We start from the raw sequence: 17,462 nt of genomic DNA, 5'->3' as shown, positions 1-17,462 counted from the left end.
TATCCTGGTAAAAACACTGCTTGTCCATTTTTGATTACGAACACAGTCTTTGTTCTAAATCAATACCATGGCTAGCGAGTACAGAATAGGTTCACAAACAAGAACAACAATTTGTCTCCTTTTTGGATTTCTATTTGCATTTGAGCAATTCCTTCAGACTTCCACAACAATCCGACAACACCTTAGAAATCCTGTATGGTTAATCACCCTTTGCCCTTACATAATCCGCAGGACATCCATGTGTATTTTCTAAAGCAAATTAGAAAAGTCTAAGTTCTTTTTTGACAAGACTGATTTTAGCTGACACCAATTCTTTTTTGGGGGATATGTTTTCTTTTTTAATTTCAGAAGATATCTCAAAAAAACAATAAACTCTGAACAAAATTTGCTTGTTGAGTTGATAGAATACTTTACCATATGTTCACTCAATTATTTGATTCTTACCTGGAGATGCTGCTTGATATATAATTTTATCACCTTCTCTTTCTGGAACTGCTGTATGACACACTGCCATCATTGTCAAAAACTCACATATTATTGGTGCAGTTGGCTAAAAAAAAGAAATGTCAGAAAGTGATTAATCATTTGAGCGATAACTAACTGAAATGTAATAATAGATATGGACAAATAATAGTCAAGAAAAAGTTAAAAGATTTTTCCTCTCTTCTTTAAACTATCAACAACTAAACAGAACAGACATTATCTGTACACTAATTTCATCATGCAGAATAACTTCTTGCTGCTGTACTTCAGTACAGGCTACGTAGATAGAGTTTAGTGGCATTTGCTTTCATTACAATCAAAAGTAGATAACCAGAAACATAGAATAATTCAAATTAGCATTTTATAGGGAAGGTAACTCTGAATAGGACGAGAAGAAATGGCCTCAAGTTGCACCAGGGGAGGTTTAGATTGGCTATTAGGAAAAATTTCTTCACTGAAAGGGTTGCGAAGCATTGGAAGAGGCTGCCCAGGGAAGTGGTGGAGTCACCATCCCTGGAGGTATTTAAAAGATGGGTAGATGAGGCGCTTAGGGACATGGTTCAGTGGGTTTATGGTTGGACTTGATGATCTTAAAGGTCTTTTCCAACCTAAATGATCCTATGATTCTATGAATGCTGTACTGAAAGAATTTTACTTTAAAATTATTTTATTTTTATTATTCACTAAAGTCTCTTTGGATTTTACTAAAAATATTCATTTTTACGTTACTTTTGTCTAATACTGTATTTGACAACACTTTTTAAGAACCTTTAGAAAGATGTGTCAACCAAACCCGAAAATCATGTGGAAAATACTGCAAGGTCAGGCAGACAGCTTTTAAAGGACGATTTTTAGATGAATGTCTCGGGCACTTCGGAGTATACAAAGCTGAAAGAATTTAAAATGATTTAGCCAAGAGAGGGGAAAAGACTGTATATAAGCAAAATAGTTCGTTGTTTTTGACTAATACAGCTAAAATTTGCAAAATGAATGAACTGACTCCTGAATGGTTGGTCAAAGAAACTCCAGCATTCCCCCTAAATAAGCTCAAAGCAGCTGCTACCTCAACTGAGTTTTTTCGTAGTGTATTCATAGTATTTCAGAATAAGAATGTCAATAATCAAGATAACATTACAGCTATTCTATAAAATACAATAATCTCTGAAAACCTAACTTAATTCCACAGTGCAGAAACACTAATGGGAGCAGGTTCCTGTCCTCTTCCACTGAGGGCCCCCAGGTCCTCTAAGATGTTTTCAAAAGGCTGAATTACAGATTCTTTTCCAAAGCACTTCAGAACACATTCAACATACAGTGGTGAAACCTCTCTTTGAATTTGTGCCTGAATTTTTACTTTAAGATATATACAAGTGCATTTTTATAGCTTTTATATGTACACACTTAATACTATAGATCTACCAGAAAACTTCCAAGATTCAAATCACCTGCGCACCAAGAATTCTCTAGACAACAGCAGAAACAGGATGATGCCTCTTCCAAGTCTATGTTACTAGCACTGAAACTGGCCTGTGCAGGTAAGTACAGGAGCCCCCTCTGCTTTAAATATGCTTGAGAGTTGCACTTGGGTGTCTAGCATTTAAGACTGCTCCATTTGTAGGGACAAAATGCTTCACTGTCTGCCAGTTATCCTGAAATTATCCTCCCAGGAAGACAAAACTTAAGGAAATAAGAGAGTAATTTATTTACACTCTACAAATATAGAAAAAATGGTTACACTATGTAAGGTAGGTGTTCTTGGTTATGACTAGGCAAAAACACTTCTTGTACAAATGACAAACAGAAAATGGTAATGCTGGTACTGTTTCTTAGTCAAATCATGAACTAAGCTATTAACTTTCTGTGAAATGTATTGTCTCTTTGGGCCAATACCAGCCTCTAGAATATCCGTTTCATTTCATCATCTGAACTGATGATCTAACCTCATGGAAGCATGTACACAAAACCAATGGACATGGTTGGTTCCTGACTCTTGTCTAAGCCTGGGCACAGAAAGACTAAGCCATGTCAGGATAGTAAGTTAACTTGACTGATCCTGAAAGCTTTGCTGAATGTCATTACTTCATATGGACAGCATGACTAATGTTAAAACACCCATAGAATGAAGAAGGTAAGACTATTATATTTTGGGCTCATAACATCTGAATCACCCCATTAAAAAAAAAAAAAAAAAAGGCTCTCCAGAAGTTAATAATAGATGTTATTTCCAGGTGGATCTAATTAACATGTATCAACAACAAACAATTATAAAAGTATTCATGAGGGCATGCTGATTTTGTGTAAATATGTAATTTATTTTCCTTCAAAGGACATCATCTTTTGCCTTACTGAAAGCAATGGTTTGATTTCACAAAACAATGGTAATTGTTTCTATGTAACTTACATGATTGCTTTGAAGATTCTCCAGTAATGATGAATCACTAAATGTTTTTTCTTCCCCATTTTGTGAGCCCTGCCTAGAAATAATTAAGTACAAAAGAGATCATCATTAGCATATTCTTAACAATTCATATACGAATGATCCACACTACTGTGCTAAGGTCAGACACAAATTTCAGTTTGTAGCTGTTACAATAAAGGCTGCAATCGCACATTATGAGAAAATGAAGTGAAAAGGTACTTGTTTCACATCTCCAAAGTTTATCTAACTTTAATAAACCTTGATTCATATAAATACACTCAAATCCAGGGAAGTTTTTCTGCTGACTTCAGGTAACACAGGATGAAATAAAAGTAAATCTTCAATATAAGACTGTGGCTTCTTGTCTTCTGATCTCCATAGAATGAGATTATTGGAGGGACTCAGAACAACATATACCTGAAGAGATCACGTTTCTTTGAGAAATTAACAGCTTTGCAATAGGTTTGCAAATGTCTTCAGAAAAGAAAGTTCAGTATCTGAAAGGGGTAGGCAAACTGAGTTCAGGCATCAGGGCAGTCTGCATAGAGAGGGTTTGTTTTCTATTATTTATGACCAAAAAGGAATCTAGTAAACTGACGTATAAAGATGACACAGCAACAATGGTGAAGTAGCAAGGGACTAAAGAGATGCAAGGTAGAGATGGTTCTGGAGAAATAAAGCCATACACTAACGTCTCTCAAATTGCACACGTCTTCTGGCAGAAGCTGAGAGTTCAAAAAAAGTAGATACTTCTAGGAAGACTTGTTACTGCAGCTGACTGTTGAGTATTAAGACAATGTAGTTGAGTTTGAATCTCAGTAAAACAAAACAGTGCTGAAAAGCGAACCCAGTTGGAGGAAAGTATTTTTTCCATTTACTTTGGATTTTGCCTTGCATCACATAATCTGATAAGAGAGTGAACACATTTGGTGATTTAAGTTGAAGGATAAGCCACATACATTAACGGCGGTATAAAGATTCTTTATGAAAACCACAAGTGAGCTGTTCTAGTCCTGCACTATCATGAAGGAATAAAAAATGGCAGTACCTCCTCTATATAACCACTCAAGGACTACTTTTTCTAAAACCCTATTAGGAAAGTGAGAAATTCAAAGCATCCTCATTCACCAAGACTTTTTTTTTTAAATGTAAAGTAGATGGATCTTGAAGTGCCAAATGTTAACAACTTCAGATATGTTAAATTTGTTTAGAGTCTAAGGTTTAAGCCTTGTTTGCTTAAAGCTTCCTCACAGGAAGACTTCAACATATTTTCCAGATTCTCAATGCTATAAAAAGGGAAAATATTTGCAGGTATATGTTGTGTCAAATTGGAAAACAATTCTTTCTAATACAAAAAAAAAAGATTTAGAAGATTTGGAATTCAGTACATTAGTCATTTTAGGACTAGAAATGTTACTGTCATAAACAGATTCTATTAATTACAATAGATTTACAAAAAAAATTTTCTTACGTATCTTATTTCGTAAGTATTTACGAGATGTTCATCACTTATCAAAGGGAAGTACAGTTGGTTTTTTTTTTAACTACTGTTCAGGCATCTGTTTATCCATTTCAGATGTGCTTATAAAGATTTTGATGTGTATTAGTCAAGAACAGTCTTATTTCATAAATATCTTCATAGGAAGCATGCTTAATTTCATGTAAGCATTGCATTATTTTAATGAAACCACTCACTTGTGCGCAGTTAAGCACACTTGTACATCTTTGTAAGAAACATCTTGCTGCTACATCAAATGAGGATATTCAAGTCAGGTAAGATTTTGGGGTGTGCATATGTGCCACTTCTTATGTGTATGTGGGGGGGGAATTTTCCTTTTTTAATCTAAAGAAAGAATTATTAATTCTAATCTAGCAAAGCAAGTTTTTTCCTTCAAACTTTTTAAACGTAAGGAGACAACATACTACAGTTGTGTGACATACCTTGCTGTGACTTTCAACAAATACAACAGTGATAATTTAAAGACTGTAAATGACATTTTTCCCCGATCTATCTGAGCTTATTTTGAATGCTATTGCAAATACTTAGTTTAAGAAAGAATGATGAAGAAGTACAAGGCATCACACAGGTGGCAGCAGAAAGGAAGTCAGGACTTAGTCTTTCCTGAGGTCCCCGTTGAGAGATTAATGATGGCCCCAAGTGTATTTGGATGCTTTAATCTCAGTTTCAGTTAAGAATTAGGTAGTACTAATACTCTAAAACTATCTGTGGGAAGTAAAATATTAGTAACAACGTATTACATATTTTTCACTCTCAAATAAGGATTTTTTCCAAATGTATTAGAGATTAGTACTAACCTATTACTAAGTAACAGTAGAAAAATGTGATCAAAGTTACCGTAATACCAACTATCTTAATAAATGACAAAACTTTCCCTCCAATAAGCAATTCTGAATTGTACAGGATTGTCTGTAGGATAACTGTACTATACCTCAGTGACCCTACTAGCAATTCTATTCCAGAGTACACAACCTAATGCCGTAGAATTCTGATGGCATAAATTTGTGTAAGACTCTGCATCAGTTTGAAGCTAAAATAACTTTTGAGTAAAATATCTCACATTTAGCTCTAAATGATTTCTAAAAATCTCGCTCACTGTTTTTAAGCTTGAATCTTCAAACACCACATGCTAAATGATTTTTAAAGCTTACCAATCATCTGAAGGAACACTATAATCCTCAGGCTCAGGGCAATGGCTGCACAAGAAGTAAGGGAAGAACAGAAAAACAGGGAGAGGAAAAAGAATCACAAAGGCTAAAAAATTTGATCATGTATAAAAAAAGAAGTTAGTTAATGAAATTAAATTACTATAAAAAGTTTTAAAGGTATTTCAACCGAGTATTTTGCTAGTGCCTAGACAACAATAAAATATTGCAAAGTATGATGTTTCTCTTGAGGCTTCATAACCTATAAATGATCTTTTTTTTTCAATTGAAAGCTTGGCTACTTACTAACTTATACCAGCAGATATAAAGGCATTTGCCCTCTTTACAAATCTTGCTTTATATTTCAGTATATATATACATTGTTACAGTTTCTCATTAAACAAAAGGTAGTTTTTAAATTATCTGAAGCCATGCTAATGCAGCTTGTCTGGCTGAGTTCACAAAATGCTGATGAACAAAGCTAGCCATAGCACACGAAGGACTCTGCCCTGTGGTGACACAGGTTTAAACATATCACAATTTATAACACACTCAGAAAGAAGAGGCATGGGAGATGGAACAGTCACTTTTACCCTTTTCTGTGTTCCCAACTTCTTATTTGCATCAATACAGAAAGACAAGAGTGACTCTGTTCTCCGAGTAGCTCTGAGAGATGCTGTAATGGCTATTCACTGTAAAGAGAAACTCTGCTTTCTAAACAGTGATGCTAATCAGAAACCCGGTCTATGTCTTTTCAAAATGGGGTGGATGGGAGCTGGAAAGCATAGCAAGAAAAATCAGATAATTTTTTCTAAAAAAATAAATTCACAGCTAGGTTTCATAAAGGAGAAATTTTAGAATATGTGCTCTACCAACTTCAGATGAAGATATACAATGAACGAAGTATCAAATACTGATTTTAAGTGCCACTACCATTAACGTATTTTTTATCTTAAAAAACTGCTATACAAAGAATGTGAAAATAATTAGCTCAGAGCAGTTTCTCTGAAGTCATAAAATTAGCTCATGTGGTTGAGCCTGAGCCCAATATATATACACACCCATTTACATACATATTTGAAATATCAGGGTTAGAACTGAACATTTTATTACAACTGTTAATTAAAAAATCATCAGTATGGTTAATGCATAAAGGATCTAAGTTTTTTCAAAACAGAAAGCCTAGATTATACTCCTGAAAATTAGGATTTTCAAAGGCATCCAAATGATAAAGCCACAAAAGCCAAATCATCACCTTTAGCACAAGCCCAACACTTAATTTAATAACCTCTGCCTGGTCTCTGCCCAGTTCTAGAGGTGTCTAATTATCTGCTACTGAATGCTCTGAGATCAGCCCAGGTCCAGCATCTCACATACTAGTAAGCCACACTGGCATTTACAACGTAGGTGTTTCTGCTCTATTTATTGCTCTAATGAATTTTTTTCAAGTAAACAGTCTTACAAGTTTGAGGCTTTTACAAACTCTTGCAGGAGCTGGCTGCACCTGCTGACAAAGAAATAATAAAATGCTTTGTTTGCATTTATTTGGAGAGATTTCTTAATAGCAACATTGATATTTGGAGTTATGCCACTATAACAGTATTCATAGAAGCCACTTGGATGGTGGCCACAGTACTGTAGTTCATGCTACAGCACTGTAGTTCATGCTACAGCACTGTAGTTCAAATTCTTGTTCATCCTGCATATTATTTAGTGCAAGAGGATGTGCCTACTAAAATATGAAGCACAGACAATGATACAAGTTTTTGCAAGTATGAAGACTTTTTTAATAACAACATTAAACAGACTGAGTGATAGAAAAAACATGCATACTGAAGTTGCGTTACAGCAGTAAGCCTTTGATATCTAAACTTTATTTTTGTTCTTCTCCACAAAAAGAGATGTCATTACTGAAGTGATGATACCTCTTATAAGTAACATTTCATAGTCACAAACAAATTGACTCCTAGTTGTATATATTGCCAGGCGTAAGTTTGTTTTAGTTGTAGTATTAATGCATGGATACATATGCAAAGGTAGAGGGAAAAGAAAGGCACACAGATAAAGAAAAGTATATAAAAATGCCTACCCATAAGCAACTCCTGCTACAGTACACTTCTTAAATTGCATGACATTGCATGTCAGGGTACCCGTTTTGTCAGAAAATATGTATTTGACCTAAACGAATGACAAAATTCATTATTCATTAACATTCAGCAGTTATTTACAGATCTAGTACAATTCATGACTATCAACACACTAAATACTTTTACCAGTTCTGCAATCTTCATGGTTTATAGACAAGAAAAAATGCAGTACATAAATGTGGCAGATGCACAGTCTTGATACCCATTTCCAAACATGGCAATCAACTGAGATGTCAGGAAGCTTAAGCTTGCTTCAGTGCATGGTGGTATACGTAACTGTCCCTCACTCTACTTATTGCTGAAATGTAAGAAACTAGTGAAGACCAATGGCTTTGCTAGGAAAATATTCCTTTTCTGACAGGAAGCAATATGGTAAAAGAAAAGTATCTATATGCATTTCTAAACCCCTCTTTTTGACATAGAAGTATCTTCTTAAAGCCAAAATATTAGTAAAAACCCAACAGTTCAGAAATGCCAAGTTGCAGGAATAGAAGAAATACGTTCCTTTCTACCTACTCCAGGTCTCCTATTTCCCTAACATCATAACCCCTTCCTCTCCAGAAACTACTAGTTAAAGTATTTTAAAAATTGAAGCTGAAATACATGTATTTGTGATATATTTAAATTTAGTTCAAACCTAATCTTAAGAAAAAAGTTAATATATGAAGAAATGAAGTGGTCTGTGATGAAACAAAGGCTCTATTAGTCAAAGGTAAACTCAAATTTTAATTAATTAAAATTTATTTCTCATTAAAAAAAAAAATCACAGTATTCTTAGTTAGGAATTAACTGCATTATAGATGGAGCTAATAAGGCTATGTATTAGTAAAATTTACTCAGCATCTCCTATGTAAAGATTCTGTTTCTGAGGGATTATAACTTAGCCAAATCAGCAGTTAGAAGAAATTTTCCATGCCAGGTTTATGCCTCAAACTATTTTTTTTGTGTGGGCAGAATAGGAAAGCAGGAATTGCAGGCAAGAAAACTCAACCTTTTTCTCCAACACCAAAGTTTTGCCTTTCTTAAAACCTGGAGATCTCTTGGGGGAAATCTTCTCTTCATTATGTGCAACCCTTGTACTTCAGAGAATACACTTGCTCTTTTTGTTAGCAGAGTCTCCTTTGGTCTCCCTACAAAAATCTGCTCAAATTAAGAATCTGTCAAAAAAGTGAAAGTGGACATCCCAAAAACTCTGGCTAGATCTTGGTGGTGAAGGAGACTTTGATGAGAAACATAAGAAATGAAGACAAGAACTGTCAAAGTCAAAAAGAGGGAACGTGTCTGGGAATGTGAATAGCAAGCTAACTGCAGAGAGAAAAAAAAAACCAGATTGTGTAAAATGAGACAGAAGTAGAGCTAAGATTCAACAGAGCCTCTTCCCCACTAGAGGAGATTGTACTTCCCTTTAAGGCCAGGAAGAGAATCAAATTTTCTGCTATCTGCACGTACTTCTATGTGGACCAATGTTAGAACACGTTAACCTGCAACTACTGTTTTCCTAAAAGGCAGATCACTTAAGTATTAGTCCCTAAGACTTGTTTGCTACATGGCTAAAATTAAGTTATTATTTATTGTTCTTGTAAAGCTAAAAACAACTTTTACATTCCAATGCAATAAACTAAAGAATTAATTATGAAAACTTCTAGGTTAGGAAATGCAAGAATATGTATACTTGTGCATATAATACAGTTCAATTAAACAAGCACTGTTTAATAAGTTCAATTAAACACACACTGATTTTCCACAGAATCAGTTTACCATCATCAGTCAGTGTAACAGAAAGCATAATGTTTAGCATATTTTTAAAGCAAGACTGCAAATACAATTGGCTGAAACAGCAAATACAACGCGTAGTGCTTCTGGAAGCATGCCCTGTGCCCCAGACACACTTCCTACAAAGTCATACTTCCACAAAATGAGTTCACATACAATGAGTGATCTCTTGTGAAAAGCCTAACTGATTTTATAGTATTAAAAGAGGACTCTAAAGCAAACTGAAGAATTAAGCCCAAATTTCCAGGGCTTAATTCAGCTGTGAGCCCTCGTTCCATTCACCACTTCCAATCTTCAGTGGCAAAAAAAAAAAAGGGAATGTATGCAACCATGATTCAGTCCTAGAGCATATCCACTGTCTCTTCTGAGCAAGGCAGAGCGTGTGGAAAAAAAAACAACCCCAAACATACTAAAGATGCACACTATCATAGTGTATATACAGAGACTAAATTTTTGTGCCACAGACAGCCTTAAGGCTCAGAATTCCTCTGATTTTGTAACTTTAATGATATACTTCGACCTGTGATTACCACATACACATTGATACATAAAGCAGAGTTTGTTCATTCAATACTGGTTTCAAAAATTTAACTCTCACATATTGCAAAGTGTTTTTAAAAATATCTGACAAATTGAAGAAAATAGAAATAAGCAAAAAAAGACTAAGGCAAGAATGTAAGTTTTTTGAAATAAATCCTCACATTATTTTAATAATTTAGATTGTAAAACCACATGAATAATTTCACACAGAGTTAGAGTTCTTTTTACCTGTCCAAGTTCTTCATTGAGATTGGAAGTACGAGCCATCGCAGCAGTGTCTGTAGGTTCATAGTGCATGTCTATGTCCTACAGATAAAAAAAAGTATATATATTTAAAAATTAGTCTTCCATAACTTATTACAAAAAATCCAGTATGTAAATAGAAAAGGTGAGTGTAGAAGAGCAGACCAAACATGAATGTAAGTTATCTACTTCTGATTATTTCAACATGGGAAGCCACAGACACAATCAGATCACTTCCAAGAGTCCCCAGAAGAAATTAGATTTCCTCTTTAAAACAAAAATCTGTACGATTCTTTTGAGATTTTACTCCGATTATTTCCCGTGATCTGTATTATTGAAAAACTGTTGTACCCATGCATCTAAAATAGATTTAGCTACAAGCAGAAATACTACATTGTAACACTTAGAGAGATGTCAGGCTTAGCGATTTATACTGTATGCACAACGAGTCATTTCTAAATAGCAAGATAAATATACCTTGAGATACAAACATGAAGATAAATTTAAGAGTACAGAATAAATGTAAGGTACGTTATAAATGGTGGGGGTTTTTTGTGTTTTTTTTTTTTAACTTGTTAAAAAAAAAATCAGAGTTTATTTTTAAATACAGTAAAAGAGTAAAACATTGTGAAGTATGGCAATGTAGTGCAATAGATTGCAGACGACCAACTTATCTATACCGATATGATATGCACACACACAAAGATAACGTTTAAGATAATCTGGGACTCTGGACATTTATTAAGATAAATTAAAAACAACTAATCCCTCGTGACGTGAAATGGGGGGTGAACAGAAGTTAAAAGTCTTTCAGATTTGTTGTATAAACTGTTGCCAATCTACACATTCAAAACAGGTGAGCCTTTGTTGAATATTTGTTTTAGAATGCAAAACATAAAGGAAGAATTTCATTGCATTCTCTTATTTGTCAACGATTTGTTCTATAGCACAAAAGAAATGAAGAAATCAAAACCAGCTGACTGCTCACAAAAAGATTTAACTTTTAAAATAAAGGATACGCTTCACCTGCTACTACACACACACTTTTATCTGTATGACATCAGATCTCACACACACAAATCTATTTCTGACATTTGATCAAGAAATCAGATTAAAGAGTTCAGAATGGTATGATTAATCTACATTTGGAAAAAATGGAAAAATTGAAGGCATGCTATTAAAAGCACTTACTCTGTTTGGGGTGGGGGTGAGATATTCTCCTTAAAACCATGTAAACCCTTCTTTTCCCTCATTAATTCATTAAGAAAAAAAATTGAAGGATGCCAAAATGATCTTTTTATATATCTTGTAAGAGATAATACTAACAGCCACTGGCTTTGTACAAAAAAAACCCATTAAACTACGGTGGTGGTTGGTAAATCAGCAAAATACTGAAAAAAACAAAACATGGGCTATGCTTAGAAAGAAGAAGTGAAACTGGACAAAACTCCACTGGACTGCAAAACACTTAACGATCATTCTGGATGAAACTGATACCTGAATATTAATAATGAGAAAGTACAAAGCACATAAAAACATGTTCCAAAAAGCAATTTGGTGCAGGTATAAAAGCACTAAATAAAGCCATTTATTTTTACCTTCTCAGATTCCAGAATTATAATAAACAAACAGCATACTTAAGTATTTACATTAAGAAAAAGTCTGAAAAAAATGTATACATAGACAAGCGATCAATCATTTCACTCACTTGTAAACCACTGGATTTTAGAAGTCAATGAGTATTGAAAAAATAATATTTACCCAATTTATGAAATATGCCTGGATAAATTTAACAACTTCAAGTGTAACCAACAAACTGATTGGAATAAGATTATTGAAGAGAATGATAAAAGTCAAGAAATTCAGTCCAAAGTTGCTTGCTCCACCATCTGCCAAAAAACAAAGCAAAAAAACCCCAAAAACATTTAAGACCATACTTAAAAGTATGTATATACAGTGTATTCACAGCATTGCATTAACTGCTGATTTTTAAAATGTTCTGTGTCTAAGAAGAAACTTGAGAATTAATTACAATATCACTTACCTATAAATATGATCTTCATAAGAGTTAAGCATCTCTATTATAAAGTGGAGTTCAAATTTAGAGATCTTTGCCATCTTCTCCAATTTCTGAAAAGCAAACTTACCAGCCATTCCCTCTTTTGCTACATTTTAAGATCATAACCTGGGAATATCTATATATAGCAACCACACTCTAAACTCTAAATTTGAGAGTTTTATATTTTTAAAGGGGGAAATGTGTAGTGGAATGAATTTTTTCCTCTATCCACCCTCACACCTTCCTATTCCCCCCCCAACCCAGCAAAATACTATGAAAAAGGTAAATTCACACCATGTGGAGAAAGATGAAATTAGAGAGTTTTCCTTTTAAAGTTTTAGATAACTCTAGTAGCAGCACCTCAGAGAGGATGCGAATGGGGAATAGCAGTCTGCTCTCCAATACAGCAAAAGGGTAAAAGATGTAGCCTGCCTGTCTGTATTCAAAGATCTGTCAAAGAAAAACAGCCTCAGACAGGTTTCCACTGCCTATGGAATGTGGATCTGGTTGTTACTCTAAGATCCAAGAGAGCAGGTTTTGGATACTTTCATTAATACCAATTCCAGCATCAAATGAAGTACCAGCCTAAAAGAGCAGAGAGCTAATATACACCATAACATTGATATTCTCAATAATGACTACCAAGATTAAATGAAGTTTGATACCTATTGCTACCTGTAAATAAAATAATATTCAGATATTTATTGTTAACATTAACACTTTGTTTATCATCCACAGACAACAGATTGTTCTAAGTTAATATTAAGAGGATTCAGAAATATGGGGTACTGCTGGGAACCTGTTTCATTACCACATAAAAATTCAATAACTAAAGGGAAAGGGGAATAAATTGCTTCTTATATAGTAAAAGTACCTGGTACAAGAACAACTGAGCTGAATGCAGCCTTAAAGGGCATACCTTACAAAACCCAACACAATTTCATTTAATCGTGGGGCATATATCAGAACACAAACTGACAAGGATAATCACTTGAACACACAAAATATCAATGGCCACTATTTCATGTTTCTTTTTTCAGGAATAAAACCAAAAGCTTCTGAACTGCTTCACTACTGTGCTAACCACCATATTCTGAAAACTTTTACATTTCCCAGAAAAGAAAAAAAAAATGCACTGAAAAGAAGAATCAGATGAAAAGTATCAGAACACAAACTGACAAGGATAATCACTTGAACACACAAAATATCAATGGCCACTATTTCATGTTTCTTTTTTCAGGAATAAAGCCAAAAGCTTCTGAACTGCTTCACTACTGTGCTAACCACCATATTCTGAAAACTTTTACATTTCCCAGAAAAGAAAAAAAAAAAGCACTTAAAAGAAGAATCAGATGAAAAGTAAAAAAAGATGGCATTGGACGTGCTTCATCATTTGTTATTACTGGAAATTGTCAATATTCCAGTAAAGATTTCACTTTTTTCCACCTCACGATGGAAATATGAAAGTTAAGTTTCTTTCTTTTTTAAAAAAAAAAAAGTTTCTTCCTCAGCATGAAAAAGAAGAGAAGGAAGGTTCTCAATAAACAAAATTTCATCATAAATGCAGACAACAACTGTTTTGTTCAGCAGAAACTTTAGGAGAGTTCCTAAAGATTTTTCTTTTAGAAAAATTTTAAGATTTTTCTTTTAGAACTGACCAAACCACCCCATAATCCCTACTTTGATGACTACATTCAGCAGCTTTGTATTCAAGACTGTTGTTTCAGGAGCAGAAAGCCTAGTTCTGGTTCTACTGCCTAAGTAAAGAAGGCTCTAGACTCACCATAAGAAATTCTGAAAACATGAATAATTGATCACAAAGTATATTTATGAGAACTTCCTTTAAACCTAGTTCCCTCATTGAGAGTCAAATTATGTCAATATGTTGCATGCTGCCATGAAGGCCCACAGAACATCACGTTGCCTTGCATCCACCCTGAGTACAGCTGCCCAGTATAGTATGTTAGATGAGATCTTTTGTGCCTGTTTTATCTTCTTTAGGAGCAGTCTGCTAAGATCTGATGTTGGCAGCCAATAATCAGTTAGATCCCTGTATAGTAAAAATTATAAAGCCACAGCATCATTTCCTGGGATGAAGGAGTTTAAAAACTCAGAGAAGTCACTGCAGCTTCAAATGTAATCCATCCGTAATAGCTGAAAATGGCTTTAGTCTGATGTCTAGGAAGCTGACTGTTTATGCCAGTGGAATGCTGATACAGACCTTGCTGAGCTGCAGAGATGTAGAGGCTGAAAGATGTAGAGGCAAACAACAAAGCTCCCCTTCCTGAATTTAGCAAGAGCTCAGATGGCACAGTAAGGTAAATGTTATACTTGCCGCGATATACCCAGCCTAATGACTTTGGTCAACAACCAATAAAGAAAGACTGATAAAAAAACCACACTGTGTAGAGGATGGTAATCATCCTCCTTTCCAGATATGAAAGACAACTGAACACTAAAATATGAATATATTATTTTACATCTTACAGTTTAGATCAAGATACCAGTCTCTTCCAGTATGCCTTCGATTCCATATAGCTGAACCAATAGAGCAGATCAAAGACATGGCAATAAGGATGCAGAACAGAATCAAAATCTGAATATTCGTAATTCGTTCCACATTAGACATTTTAAGAGGTGGACTTGTTGAATTCTGCAAAAGACAAAAACCACAGTGGCTATTAAATATTAGAAGAGGTACACACAGTTCTTGCTTTTCAAATTGCATGTTACTGCATCCTTTTCCAAATATTCTCCCAAATACATCACCATCATAAATGGCATAACTGTTTCACTCAAAAGAAAAAAAAGCAGCAGCTTATAAATCCATGAATTAGAGTTTTAGATTGGGTCACAAGCAGTTTAAACAATCACACAGAACACTCATAACAGCAACAGCTAACAGTAAACAGTAAAAATGAATGTGCATATACCTTATCAGTGCTACAGAAGACAATTGCTAATACAAACAATCAAACTTTTTCAAATAACTGTTTTACAAATCAGAAAAGCAATAAATAAGAGACATGCATGACCAATCTGAAAGCATTCTTTTTTCTCAACAACTGCATCTCAGTTTTGGTATTTCAAACAGCACTAGGAATATTAATTTCATAGTCTAAGAACGGTTCTCTTCCCTCCCATTTCGCAAATAAAGTTTCACTTTGGTTTCTGACAAGAATGCTTACCTTTGTACTTGAAAGAAAGCTCCACAAGAGGACAGTTTTAGGAGCAGTCAAAAATAAAAAAAGATGAACAGGCAAACTATAATGATCCAACTTGCTAATGAAATAGTTTTCAAAACACAAAGTTACAAAAGAGAATCAACGAATATGCTTACTAGTGGGAAAACTACTTTGTGGCTGACTAATAACAACAAGAAATTGCTTTACTTTTATTGGTTTTACTTCATAAGAAGGATGCTCTATTACTGACATTTTAGCTACTATATTGAATCCAGCTATGTTTTCTGAAAGGATTTTCTGTGCTGTGTAACGGCATAATAAGGTAACAAAACAGATAATTTAGAGAAAATCCAAGTAACAAACCTGCATAAGTTTTGTGTCATGTCCCGTATAGACAACTATCCCGTGAACCCACTGAGTATTCCTCAGCTGAGCTCCTCGTAGAAGAATCTGATCAGATCCCAATGGAACAGTACTAGAAGGAAGGAGTTTTATATTTTAGCATTAAAACAATCGATGTCAATGAATAAACGTAACCAGCAGATGTTAAAACTAATTTCTTAAAATTTATATGATTATTGTAAATATACCAGGAACCCGATTTTCACAGTTAACTTTTTGGGAGCGTTGACAGAGAGAAAACTTGACAGTTACAAGCAAGTCCAAAAATTTAAGTTTGCAAAAATATTACTTACCACTTAGTTTTGGCTATGGACACTAAAGATATGGTACTACTAAGCAAACATACTGAAACTAACAAAGGCTAATTTTCCTGTGATTTATGATTATGAAGCTTTTTCCTAAGTGTATGCAGAAACTCAGCTACTCTTACAAAATTGATTTTCCAGAGCAATTTTCAAATGAAATAGTCTTCTGAACTCTCAACTTAATCCACTCTTCCAGTGAAATAAATATCCTTTATGAACATGATTAACTATTTAAAATTCACAACATTTCCTGCACCTTCTTTAAATTGCAAAACCAGCTAAGTTTACTTGTGTTATTCTTTTAGAACTGCACTAAGTAAATGAGCAACAAAACCTCAAAAGACGCTGGAAACATTTAACTGTCTTAAATTCAGACAGGTTTTTGGAATCAGTTCTTGCAGAAACTAGAAAAAAAAAATTAATCTAGAAAAGTATTTGAGTGCTTTTCCATAAAAACCAAACAACTAACAAACACCACCCCACTACAACTTAGTCCGCTTACTTTCTAGGAAACTAGCACAGAGCATACTGACTGTTTAAGGAATCATTCTCCTCACCAACTAAGTATGTTTCAGCAACTGAAATGCTGAATGATATTGCCATGGAAAATAATTTCTAGGTGCAGGCACTTCATCAAAAGAAGGAATCGGAGAAGAAAGCTGAAATATAAAACATACTGAGATTTACTTGCTTTCTAAATCTGAACTGTGCTGCTCTTGTATTTGAGATGTGTTCATATCATGGCAAAATTAATAAATGTCCTTTCAAGTATGAAAGGAACTGCTGGGGTTTGAATTACACAAGAATCATTAAGAGAGACTCCTGTTTCCATCAAAGATTGCTTCTGCACTTATATTTATTTATTTGCATTCCTCGATCAGAATAATTCTAAGACTTTTGGACCATCCATCAGCACAATACCTAGACATTTCAGTTAAGGAATGGATTACATGTCATTCCAAGAATAATTAGATATTTTTAGTCTATTAACACTAACATGAATGTGTCAGAAGATGAAAGAAAAATAACTTTCTCTGGTTATATGCAAGCCCACCCCCACCCCAACAAATTGGAAACCTTTTCAGCTATGGACCTTCTCTGGAATGCTAAAAGACTTTCTGTCCCATCTACTAATACAAGAGAGTCTAGGAAGACTGAAGTCAAAACCTTCCACTCTTAATTCTTGTACTCCTTGAAAAGTCAGGTGAGTTCTAAGACTCTTCCTGCCACTTCCTGATCTTC

General features: G+C 34.3%; 1 protein-coding gene across 2 annotated transcripts in view; it reads right to left on the bottom strand.

The window, feature by feature from the left end:
- The window catches only part of ATP8A1 (ATPase, aminophospholipid transporter (APLT), class I, type 8A, member 1), a 102,999-nt gene that overhangs the window by 76,920 nt on the left and 8,617 nt on the right, over window positions 1-17,462 (bottom strand). For both annotated transcript variants that reach the window (XM_009332433.1, XM_009332434.1), the window contains 8 exons: window positions 15,877-15,988; window positions 14,816-14,981; window positions 12,031-12,158; window positions 10,255-10,332; window positions 7,656-7,744; window positions 5,573-5,617; window positions 2,885-2,957; window positions 445-550 (listed from right to left, as the gene is read on the bottom strand). In XM_009332433.1, the coding sequence (XP_009330708.1) occupies window positions 445-550; window positions 2,885-2,957; window positions 5,573-5,617; window positions 7,656-7,744; window positions 10,255-10,332; window positions 12,031-12,158; window positions 14,816-14,981; window positions 15,877-15,988 (797 nt within the window). The remainder of the gene's footprint in view (window positions 1-444; window positions 551-2,884; window positions 2,958-5,572; window positions 5,618-7,655; window positions 7,745-10,254; window positions 10,333-12,030; window positions 12,159-14,815; window positions 14,982-15,876; window positions 15,989-17,462) is intronic.

This window comes from Pygoscelis adeliae, unplaced genomic scaffold (assembly GCF_000699105.1).
Source record: "Pygoscelis adeliae isolate BGI_AS28 unplaced genomic scaffold, ASM69910v1 Scaffold59, whole genome shotgun sequence".
In the NCBI taxonomy this organism is placed as follows: Eukaryota; Metazoa; Chordata; class Aves; order Sphenisciformes; family Spheniscidae; genus Pygoscelis; species Pygoscelis adeliae.
Note: the sequence above shows the minus strand (reverse complement) of the source record. Positions and strands in the feature narration are given on the sequence as shown.